The sequence below is a fragment of the Tupaia chinensis genome, unplaced genomic scaffold (assembly GCF_000334495.1).
Source record: "Tupaia chinensis unplaced genomic scaffold, TupChi_1.0 Scaffold000247_1, whole genome shotgun sequence".
Lineage (NCBI taxonomy): Eukaryota > Metazoa > Chordata > Mammalia > Scandentia > Tupaiidae > Tupaia > Tupaia belangeri.
In genome coordinates, this window is record NW_006159725.1 from 904,084 (window position 1) to 915,947 (window position 11,864).

Sequence of the window (11,864 nt, forward strand, 5' to 3'; positions counted from 1 at the left end):
CGCAAAAAGCCCTCTCTTAAAAAAAAAAAAAAAAAAAAAGCCGTCGGTTAAGATTCATCAAACTTTGGATGATCCTAGAGCAGTGATTCCCAACCTTTTTGGCACCAAGAACCTGTTTTGTGGAAGACAATTTTTCCATACATGTGGGGGAGGGTAGAGATGGCTTCTGAGAGTGCACGGCTGGATGCCTCACATGTGCAATTCACAATAGGGTTCCCACTCTTATGCGAATCTAATGCCACTGCTGATCTGACAGGAGGCAGAACTCACATGGTAATGCAATTGATGGGAAGCAGCTCTAAATACAGAGGAAACTTCGCTGGCTCGCCTGCCCTTCTGTTCCTGCAGTGCAACCTGATCCCTAACAGGCCGAGCGGCTCTAAATACAGAGGACACTTCACTGACTCGCCTGCCCTTCTCTTCCTGCAGTGCAACCTGATCCCTAACAGGCCACAGACTGGTACTGGCCTGTGGCCCAGGAGCCTGCCCTAGAGAACAAGGATTTGGAATAGAAAGAGCTTGCATTTGGATCAGCCTTTGAATTTTTATCCTATCATTGCCATAGATCCTCTCAATGAGAGAAGGGAAGAGAGACTATCTTATAGGTAGCAAGACTAGACTCCCCAGCACCACACAGGAAGCGGCAGGGTTGAACTTGAACCCAAATCTCTTGACTTCTGGCCAACTGCATTTCCACCAGGCACACCATCGTACTATTTTCCGATATTCCCATGGCTTACTGTGGCTCACCCAAAGCCATCATGTGCATGATCTCAGTTGCTTATCAGCAAACGCATGTACAGTGGGTAGGCAACTCATTTGTTTTTAATGTGCAGAAGAGGAAGCTCTGTTCAGAGAGGTTAAGCAACTTACCCAAGGTCATACAGCTTATGCATGACACAGGAGGGAAGAAAATGGGAGACTTCTGTTGCCTCCCACATCAACTCTTGCCAAGTTCCTAAGCGACCACACTGGGACCTGGCCAACCTGGCCAGGATCTCTCAGATGGGCTCTTTTAGCTGGCTTTCTTCTGGGCTATATTCTCCAATAAACAAGATCATAGTGATCGGACGGTTGTGTGGGAAGGCCCAGGTCAAGGTGGCCTACACCTGCCCTAACTCAACCAGATGGTATAGTAGTAATAGAATTCAAATCCCAGTTTAATCCCCACGTGGCTCGACATCCCAGTCTCTATTTCATTCATTCATTCATTCATTCACTCATCCAACAGCAACTCGTTTGAAGGTACCTACAATTAAACATTATTATTGTCGTCTGAAGTACCTAGATTAGGCCTGTTTCTCAGGTGGGAATAATAAGAGGGCTGTTATGCACAATTAGGGAAATTGATGTAAGCACACCATATGGCTGAGTGCCCAGCATGCTCAGGTAATCAATAAGTGGTTGCAAAATCTGACTCCGGAGCAGGATTTACCCTGCCTTGGAATTACGTCGGCCTCCCAAGAAGGAGCTGGATCCTGGCAGCGCTGAGTGCAGAGAACAATCATCGAAATGTACATAAAATATGGAATGTTCTCTAGCCCTCCGTGCACACCCACGGATGCTGGCAGAGATAAGAGGAAATCCCAAAGGGCTTTAAAAATGGATTTCTTTTTACCTGCTCGGGCGAGAACAAAGTGGCAAAGTGACGATCCTGAGTGACTCTAGGCAGGAAGGAGATGGCTGTGAGCAGGCCAGGTTTTCAGGGCTCCTCATTGGCAGCAGGGTTCCCCATCAGCAAGCCCCAGGGACAATAATAACCGGGTGAGTCATGCAGTCTCCAGCACTGGTCTTCAGGAACGGGTGCAAGGGCTCATCTACTGCAGCTGGGCAGGAAACTGAGGCACGGAGACAGGAAGAGACTTGGTGGATGTCAGCTGTATAACCTGCCAGCCACTGTGGTGAGCCTGTACCCACCATTATCTTCTGGACTCTGTAACAAAACCATAGGTGGTTAGGAGCACGTGATCTGGGGGTGGAAAAGGCAAGGGTTTGAATCTCCATTCTGAGACTAAGCAGTGTGATTTGGTGGACTTCAATTACCTAACCTCACTAGGACTAAGGACTTTTAAAAATCTATCAAATGGGGCCAGCAGATGGCATAGTAGTTAAGGTATTGGACTTCCATGTGGCCAACCATGGTTTGAATCCCGGACCTGGTGGCTTGAAACTCACACCAGGCACATATGCATAAGTGCTCAAAATCCCAAGAGGAGAATGGAGAAGGGACTGAAGCATGGCCATCCCTTCTAGGGGGTGATTTCTTTCTTTCTGTCTCTATCTCTCTGGTAAGTGTACATGCCCTAATAGCAGAAATCTATCTTTAAAAAAAAAGTCTATCAAATGAGTACTAAAATATCTTCCCCTTTTAGATGTGCTGAGCATTAAGTAAGGTAAATATACGCAAAGTCCCTGGTACTTCTGTCCAACTAGATTTTTATTGAGCCTCTGTGACTAGCCATGTACTGTATCAGGCTCCAGGGATGAAGGGCAAGGGAAACCAGCTATGGTTGCTGCCCTCAGGAGCTTACCACATAGAAGACAGGCAATAAGCCAGACACCTTTGTCAACATCCTGAAAGAAAAGAATATGTTCTGGGAGAAGTTTGACTTTGGGAGTTGAAGAAAGGCTTCAAGGAGGAAAGAGTCTTTGAGCTGAGGCCTGAAGAATCAATAGGTATGAATTAGATCTGTTTTCCATACACGTCCAGGTAGTAAATATTTAGACTTTGCAAGCCATGCAGTTTCTGTTGCAAATCTGCTATTACAGAGAAAAGCTGTCATGGTATGTAAATGAATGCACATGGATATGTTCCAATAAAACTTTATTTTCAGAAACAGTGGGCTAGATTCGGCCATAGTCCATGGTTTGCCAAACCCTGGACTAGCTGAAAGAGGACTGTGGGGTTAGGGGCTTGTGCAGCAAGGAGAGCTCTAGACAAGGAAAGAGGTTGTGGACTTGAACATGTACAGAAGGAAGGTGTGGAAGCTGGATGTGCTTGTGGAGAGTGGGCAGAGGACAGGCCTGGCAGCGCTTTGCAGGTCGCAGTAAGGATTTTGTTCTCTACCCTCAAACCAAAATGGGAAGAATGAAAGGGTTGCAAGCAGGGGCTGGTATGATCTGGTATGGTCTCTCTTTCTTTCTTTTTTATTTATTTATTTATTTTTTGGAGAAGTTTTTGCCAGAGGGTGTGTGCGCTTGCCAGAAGGACAGAGAGAGACAAAGAGACAGAAAGCGAGAAGCCACCCTCCAGGGGGGATGGCCACACTGCAATCCCTTCTCCTCTGTTCTCCTCTCAGGATCTTGGGCACGCATGCACACGTGCCCGGCGTGAGTTTAAGCCACTGGGTCCGGGACTTGAACTGCAGTCGACTACATGGGAGTCCAACAACATAGTCATTACACCAACTGCTGGTCCCTGGGGCTGGTATGATCTTATATGAGATGTTGACTGGCCATGGCTGCATGAAGACCAGAACAGAGCGCACTCTAGTCTCTTGGTAGTTCCATGGGAATGTGGACCAGGCTAGAGGGTAGGGGCAGGGGAGTGGAAGGCATGGAGTCTTGGGGAAGTAATTGACTTGCTCAGGGTCATGCAGCCCTGTGGCCACAGTCCCCAGTGCTATTGCAGGTCTCCTGACTCCAGGTGACACACAGGAAGCAGCGGAGAACCCCCGTGGTCCCGCCCTCAGGATAAGCACTCCTGTAGTGTGTTGCTAGAGAGGTGAGCAGCTTGTTTAGGTGGCCTGCGTTCACCCAGCAGACCGAGTCCAGGTCTCTGCCACTCCTCCAGTTACACAGTCATCACCTTTCCAGAGGACCAGGTTGCCCGTACGATGCCACGGAGCCCAATCGCTGCAGCACCCTTGACACCATTATTCCCCTAGTCTAGGCTTTCCTTGCAAGTGTTTTCTTTCCTTTCCTTTTTTTAAAAATTTAATTTTATTTATTATCATAATCTTTTTTATATTACATTGAATCACATATTTTCTCAAGCCTGTTCCCTGGCTGCTCCACCCAGGCGTCTGGAACACAGCTCTTGGAAGGACAGGGGCTCAGCGATTGCTGCCTTAATAGGGGCAAGAAGTGACAACCCAGAGCAAGAAAAGAAACAAGCACTGTGGTGAGTGGACGAGTTAACTTGTCAGACCACAGAAGTGCAGGCGGGTGGCCTCTGCGCTCAGGCACGCACAGAGTGGCGTTACATCACAGCTCCGTGCAGTCCTGCTGTGTCACGGGCCTACCACGGGTTTAGGTAAGGAGGCCCGTCCTCTCTAAGAGCACAGAGGAACGTGTTATTCCTTTTGAAAGGCGTTTTGGAAATAATGCTTTTCAAGAAATCATTAAAATCTTCAAAATGTTAATGCTTAAAGGAGCAAGATTCTTGCGCATGCGAACGCATCCCATCTCAGTTACATTTTTATATTCGACTAAGCACTCCCATCACAAAAATGTTTCTTCTGATAGCATTGATGAGAGGGAAAGTGAGAAATCACCTCCTAGAGAGGATGGCCATACCGCAGTCCCTTCTCTTTCATTCTCCTCTTGGGATTTTTGGCACACAGGCACACATGACTGGCATGATTTTCAAGCCGCCATGTTTGAGACTCGAACGGCAGTCGGCCATGTGGGAGTTCAGTGCCTTAAGCATCACGCCACCTGCGGAACCCCTGTGTATTTGTTCTCAACATTGTGAGCCCAATGGCACATTGACCTTGTTTCCAATTCCATTATAGTTCATAAATGATTCATTTATCTGGACTTCACTTTTCTTATTAACAAGTGGGGAATTAATATGTGTGAACATCTAGTGCCCAGCATGGAGCCAGTATGAACATGGTGGGCGCCTGTGGTATGGATGCTGGAGCCTGCCTGCCCAGCCCGCGAAAGTCCATTATGTTAATACATCATTATGTTAATACATGGCTCTTCCCAGCTCTGTGTTTAGTGACAGCATGTTGGTAGCTAGACACAGGCTGTGGCGGAAGTGTTTACACCACAGGAATTGGCAGATATTACAAATCAGGGCCCTTTTCCTAGAAAGTCAGTTTTTAAACATTCCCCAGCTCAGCAGGGGTAGGTACTAGATCGTTGTTCCCCCTGGCCTTTCCCTGACACCCTGTTTGTCATCTGGGTTGTGCTTTTTGCTCTGCTGTAGTCTAGCTTGCATTGAATCACCTGGAAACCTTGCTACACCACAGACTGTTGGGGCCTACTTTGGAGTTTCTGATGTGGTTGGTCCAGGGTGGGACCCTAGAACGTGCCTTTCCAGTGCTGATACTGCTGACTTGGGAACCAGACGTGGATACACTGGCCCGAGGTTTCTGATGAACTCAAGTCCACTGAGCAAAGCCCTTTGTTAAACAGAAGAGATCCCACCTTCTGTCTCAGACAATGGCACTAAAAAATGAACGAATATTGACATAGTGCTTTGCATATACACATCTCATTCAGTCTCTGTAAGACCCTTGCGAGGTGGGCCAGCAGGTAGCATGGAGCTTAGGGCACTAGATCCCATATGGCTGACTGCACAGTTCAAGTCCCAGATCCATTGGCTTGAAAATCATGCTGAGTGTGTGTGCGTACATACCTAAAGTCCCAACAGGGAAACTGGAGGAGAGATTTCAGCATGGCTATCCCCTCCCCCCGCATTGGGGGGTGTGTGATTTCTCACTTTCCGTCTCTCTCTGGTAAAGCATGTACCCTGCAGCAAAAAAAAAAAAAAGGCAGTAATTACTGTTTTAATTCCTACTTCATAGGTTGGGAAACAGACTTAGACAAGTCCGTATTCAGTAGTTTATCAGAGGTCACATGGCCCGTCAGTGGAGAAGCCAGGTTAAACCCAGTCCCCCCTCCAGAGTCGCGACCTTGGCAACTTAGGTTACGCAGTGCTCAAGAGTGAATGAGGCTGAAATCCAGCCCGAGCTCTGCATTCCCACCTGCATACCGCAGGACCGCATCATCCCAGAGGAGTGTCTTTTCCTCATCTGCATTAAGATATATAGGTTGGGCCCAGCGGATGGCGTAATGGTTACATTGCTGGACTCTCACATGGCTGATGGTGGTTCAAGTCCCAGATCTGGCAGCTTGAAACTCATGCTGGGCATGTGCGTGCGTGCCCAAAATCCCAAGAGGAGAAAGAGTGGAGTAGAGGGGATTGTGGCATTGCTATCCCCCTTGGGGGGATGATTTTTCACTTTCTGTCTCTCTCTCTCTTCATCTCTCCAGCGAGCACATGCACTTTATAGCAAAAATCTCTCTAAAAATAAAAGATATTTATAGGTCAACAGTGACCCCGTGTAAACCCCCTCCCTCTCCTCTCATTACTGCAGCCCCTGGGGCATCTAAACTGGCAGAAAAGCAGAGCAAGCAGGAGAAACAGAAGGTATGAGACGTTATCTGAAGCAGAGTCAGGCCTGCACATGTGGGCATGCAGAAGTGGCTGACAAAACAGCTGGTCCTGCTGGGGGCAGGCGCCAGCGGGGTGGAGAAGGGGATTTGGCTGGAGGCAGAGCCGCAGATTGTCCGTGATGAGAGAGCTGTCTCTCCTGCCCACCCCTGGCACGTGTGCGGCATCGGAGATGCCCAGTGGGTGGGGCAATTAGTCTCTATCCCAGGGCGCTGGCTCCATCTCTCCCTTTCTCTCCCACTGCCTTTCTGCAATTAGATTGCCCTGGGTACTAGCTGCCAAGCCGCTTGTCGGATCTGATGAGTGTATTAATTTCTAGGGGCCATGGGAGGGTGGGTGGGAGATTCATTTCCTGGCTGGAGCTTGGGGGCTAATTAGTCTCTTCGCCATGTCCCCAGAGGTAGGGACGGGAGGGTGCATCGCTCAGGCTGTTGGAGCCGGCTCTTCATAAATCATTTCCATGCCTGGCTTTTGTGAGAAGCGATCTGGTGGCTCCAGTAAGATGGGTCATCCAGGACTGGGCCTTCTTATACAGGAGGTCAGTGCAGAGTGTGTCCCTTGTGATTACTGGTGGTTGGAAGATCGGCAGGGGATCTGAGGCCCTACTGACCCGGTTGACATGAAGGACAGGTTTAGGGTGACAACCAGTACCCCAGGAAGTTCAGTTCTGCCCCAGACATCCAGTCACGTGTTATGTTCCTCCTGCCCAAGTAACAGCCCTTCCAGTAGAGGCTACCACTGGAGGCTAAGTCTGCTAAGACAGGGACACTGTGTCTCCGAGAGGACAACAGTTGCACCCAAGGAGCACCAAGAGCAAGGAGAAGAGAGCTAGTACCTGGAGTCCTTGCTGGGTGGCTGAGGCCCCAAGGCTCTGGAGCCATTCCTTGGTTAGCCTGGCCTGCCTAGACAGGGAGCACATTAGCATCCTGCCCCGAGATTGCAGTGGAGACAGGAAAGACCCCAGATTTAGGAATCACACAGATCTGGGTTCAAGCCTGTGCCACGCTCACCCGTTGGGTGACTGTAGGCAAGCCATTAAAGCTCTCAAGCCTCAGGCCAGCCCTGTAGTCTGATGGTTAAGAGAGCCAGATCCCACATGACTGATCACGTGGTTAGAGTCCTAGAGTGGGTGGCTTAAAAAACACACTGGGTGCCTGTGCCACCCAGAATCCCGACAGGATGGAGAAATGGAGGAGGGACTGTGGCATGACCACGCTTCGCTTCTTTGCCTCTGTGTCTCTCGGTCTTTCTCTCTGTGTGTCTGTCTCTGACTGTCTTTCTCTGCACTCCGGTGAGTACATTCACTCTCTGGCAATAAGAAAAGCTCTCAAGCTTCAACTTCTTCCTAAATAAAAGAGTTAACACCGTAACGACGTCACCCAGCTGCTGAGAGACTTCAAAGAGATGCTAGGCCTGGGCACATCTAACCAACAGGTGTCCAGTAACTGTCACTGTCCCTCCTTTCATTTAGGAACCTAACAATGCATCCTCGCCCTCCCCATTGCTTTCCCCTGCAGAGAGAGGAGGAGGAAGGGGGAGCCCAGGCAGGAACATTGCCTGCCTGATCCTCTTTTTTTTGTTTTTTTTTGTTTTTGTTTTTTTCTTAAGGTGTTTGCCATAGAGCATGTGAGCTTGCTGGAGAGAGACAGAGAGAGAAGGAAAGTGAGAAATCTGCCCCCAAGCCACACTGCAATCCCTTCTCCTCCAGTCTTCTTGAGGGATTTTGGGCATGCAGTCACATGTATCTGGTGTTACTCTCAGTAGCCGGGTCGAAGACTCGAACTTGGAGTTGGGCATGTAAGATCCAGGGCATTAGCCACCATGCCACCTGCTGGCCCCTGCCTGACCCTTTTGAGGGACAGTAGGAGCTCTAGCGGCCAGAGGAGTGCTCGCCAGCCTTCCAACTGGGTCTTGCTGATAGTAGCAATTCACCCATGTGATGTGATGGCTTTCGACCATGTCCAGGCCAGTCCCTGAGACCTGAGAAGGTGCTGGGTCTGAACGTAGGCCAATCCCTGCTGTTGTGAGCCACACGGGCTAGTCAGGGAGGCCCACGGGTAAGTGAAGGCGTGCGCGACAAGAATGGAGGAGGCCAACAGGATGGCCACGCCGGCTTCGGGGGAGTCTCACCGGGGTTAAGAGCACAGGGCTGAGAAGTCGGGCTCTCAGTGGACGGGCTGTGTGAGCTCGAGCTAGTTGGATGGGCTCTTTTTAGTTTCTCTGTCTGTACAGTGAGGCTCACTGTGGAGATGTGTGTGAGACCTAGCTCGCAGCTGAAAAGGGACACGAGCAGGCCAGGACCGGGTACTCGGCCCTGCAGAGGTGGAGAGAAATGCTCTCCCTTTTTCAGGTGACTTCCTCATAAGGGTATGGAGAGGAATTCTTGGTCATCGCCCCTTTACCACCTGGGGGTCCTCCTGTAACCTACAGGAGGCTTGTGGGAGCTTCCAGCTGATGGTCCAGGGGTCCTACTTGGCTCTGTCCTCTGCTTGCTCCACCCTCAGCAGACCATGAGGACAAGGAGCTGGTTTCTGCTTTCGTTTGCCCTCTGGCCCCATGAGGTGGGGGCTGAGGGTGACACAAGTCATCGCTGTGATTGGAAATCTCATAAGAATCCAGAGCCCAGCTGTGGAGCACAGAGCCATATGGTATCCATGGAACTCACAAGGACTTTCCAGGGAGGCTGCTGCGGGTGCCTGGAGCTGCCTGGCCGAGGCGACGCGTGCATCGCACTGGGTTCAGGCCAGTGTTAGCCTCCCCCCGGCTGCCCACCTGGATGCTTGGCAACAGAAATGACTCACCAGGGGGTCCAGGAAATAGAAAAGCATTGGGACTGTGTGTGCACGTGTGTGTGTGTGTGTGTGTGTGTGTTAAGAATCACACCAGGCGAAACAAATACTCTGGAGTCCACAGGTCTCATGGTGGTTAAGGCACTAGACTCACATGGCCGACTGGTTCAAGTTCTGGACCCGATGGCTTGAAAATCACACCAGGCGTGTATGTGTGCATGCATGCCCAAAATCCTGAGAGAAGAATGGAGGAGAAAGGATTGTGGCATAGCCACGCCCTCCCCCCTCAGAGGGTGATTTCTCGCTGTCTCTGACTCTTTTCGGCAAGCATGTATATACCCTGTTACAAAACCTAAAAAAAAATAAAACCTCTTAAGAATCCACTCGTTTTGATTTCCCCCAGAGATCTTTAAGACAATGGAATAATCAACATAATGTATTATACACTTAAAAATTTGGCAAGAGGGACAATCTCATGGTGAGTGTTCATATCACAATAAAATGAACATAAAGGAAATCAAAAGACAATCAAAAACACCCAAAAAGACAATGGGGAAGTGGAGGAAAAAAGCATTTGAGTGCCAGCTCCCATGAATTCTCACGATAACCCAAAGACATTCCCATTATCATCTCCATTTTATAGATGAGGAAGCATGCTCAGAGAGGTTGAGCAGGTTTCCCAAGGGCACACAGTGGGGCTCTGTGCTCCTGGGTCTGGGTCAGTAATGAAACATCAAACCTGTACATCCCTGATCTCCGAGGTCGTGAAAAGTGCTAGAAGCCATTGTCATCCCACGTGAAGATGGCAAAACAGGTTCTGAGGATTTCAATAGCTTGCCTAATTTCACGCAGCTGGCCAGTGAGTCACCCGAAGTAGAACCTGCTTCTCCCGCTCTGACTCATTCATTCATTCATCCGTTCATTCATTCATATATTTAATCATTCAGCAAACATTTGTTAAAATGCATGCAGGCTCTCTTCAGCACACATTTGGATTCTTAGAGCATTAGGATTATTGAGGGACCAGCAGATTGCGTAATGGTTACGTCACTGGATTCCCACATAGTTGACCACGGTTTAAGTCCCAGGCCCAGTGGCTTGAAACTCACGCTGAGTGCGTGTACGTGCGTGCCCAAAATCCTGAGAGGAGAATAGAGGAGAAGGGATTGTGGAGTGGCCATCCCCCCCGGGGGAAGATTTCTCAGTTTCTGTCTCTCTGTCTCTGTCTAGTGAGTGCATGCACCCTATAGCAAAAAAATCTCTTTAAAAAAAAAAAAAGGATTAGGACCAGCAGTTGGCATAATGGCTATGTTGCTGGACTCCCATGTAGTCGACTGCAGTTCGAATCCTGGACCTGGTGGCATAAACTCATGCTGGGCATGTGTGTGTGCGTGCCCGCCCAAGATCCTGAGAAGAGAATGGAGGAGAAGGGATTGTGGAGTGGCCACCATCCCCCTTGGGGGGTGATTTCTCGCTTTCTATCTTTCTGTCTCTGTCTTTCGGGCGAACACACATGCCCTACAGCAAAAACCTCTCAAAAAAAAAAATTATTGAAGGTAGTCTCTGTGGCTACCCTTGTCTTTATATAATGCATTTTGGGGCGAGCAGGTGGCATGATAGTTAAAGAGGTGGACTCCCATGTGGCCAACTGCAGTTTGAGTCCTAGATCCCATGTCTTGAAAATCACACCCAGATGCGTGTGTGCGTGTTCCAAATCCCGATTCCAAGAGGAGAACGGAAGAGAAAGGATTGCAATGTGGCTATCTCCCCTAGGTAGTGATTTCTCACCTGCTGCTCCTCCATCTCTCTCCCTCTCTCCCTCTCTCTCGCTCTTCAGCGAGTTCATACACTGTGGCCCAAACCTAAAAAGTGATACTAATGCACTCCCACATTCCCTTCCCTCCTGTGTGAAAAAACCTCCCTGAACCACATCCGTCCCTGATTTGTTTCTGACTTTCACTCCCACCCCTCGCAGGTCTCTCCTTTTTTCCCCTTACTCTCCTAGGTCCCCTCACATCCCTCAAGCCCCCCAACCCTACATAATGGCACCAGCTGTATGCTCCATACTCCGCATTCCTTCCTTGTTCTCCGGCTTCATATAGCCCAACCAGAGACAGAAGCCAGCCTCTCCGCTCCTTCCAGCCCTGGAGACCCCAGGACCTTAGCAGCCAGCCCGCTGGGCCTCCTCTTGCCCCATTCCTCCCCAGTCCTCTTCCGTTGGTCTTCCCAGATCGGCCAGTGGCATGTGGCAGAGGGCCTCAGCATGGACAGCCGCCTCTACGCCTCCAACATCTCGGACAGTCTCTTCAACACCACCCTGGTCGTCACCACCATCCTGGTAAGCGGGGTCTCCCAGCCTCCCAGCTGCAGTGCCCCCAGTGCTCCCCCAGCTCCGAGCACCCACAGGCCTCCCAATGCAAGAAGATGGGAGCTCTCATCACAGCACCGAGGCCAGTTCGTGACAGCGTAATTAAACCCGTATTGCTGTTTCACATGGAAATGATATTTAATGTCCTCTAGAGCAGCCGGGGAAGAGTGATGGGGTAGAGGGAGAGCAGTTTGTGGGTGCCTCTTGCAGGGCCACCCTAACAGCTTGGGCAGCTAGACACTGCCCAGGGGAGTGGGGGGAGGCCGCGCCCGGGCCCCCGGGAGGCCCCCCCCCCTTT

At 50.0% G+C, this 11,864-nt stretch overlaps 1 protein-coding gene across 1 annotated transcript in view; it reads left to right on the top strand.

Annotated features, from left to right (window-relative positions):
* The window catches only part of GRIK4 (glutamate ionotropic receptor kainate type subunit 4), a 394,611-nt gene that overhangs the window by 278,791 nt on the left and 103,956 nt on the right, over positions 1 to 11,864 (top strand). Inside the window, exon 10 of the mRNA XM_006148794.3 lies at positions 11,429 to 11,536. Within this exon, the coding sequence (XP_006148856.1) occupies positions 11,429 to 11,536 (108 nt within the window). The remainder of the gene's footprint in view (positions 1 to 11,428; positions 11,537 to 11,864) is intronic.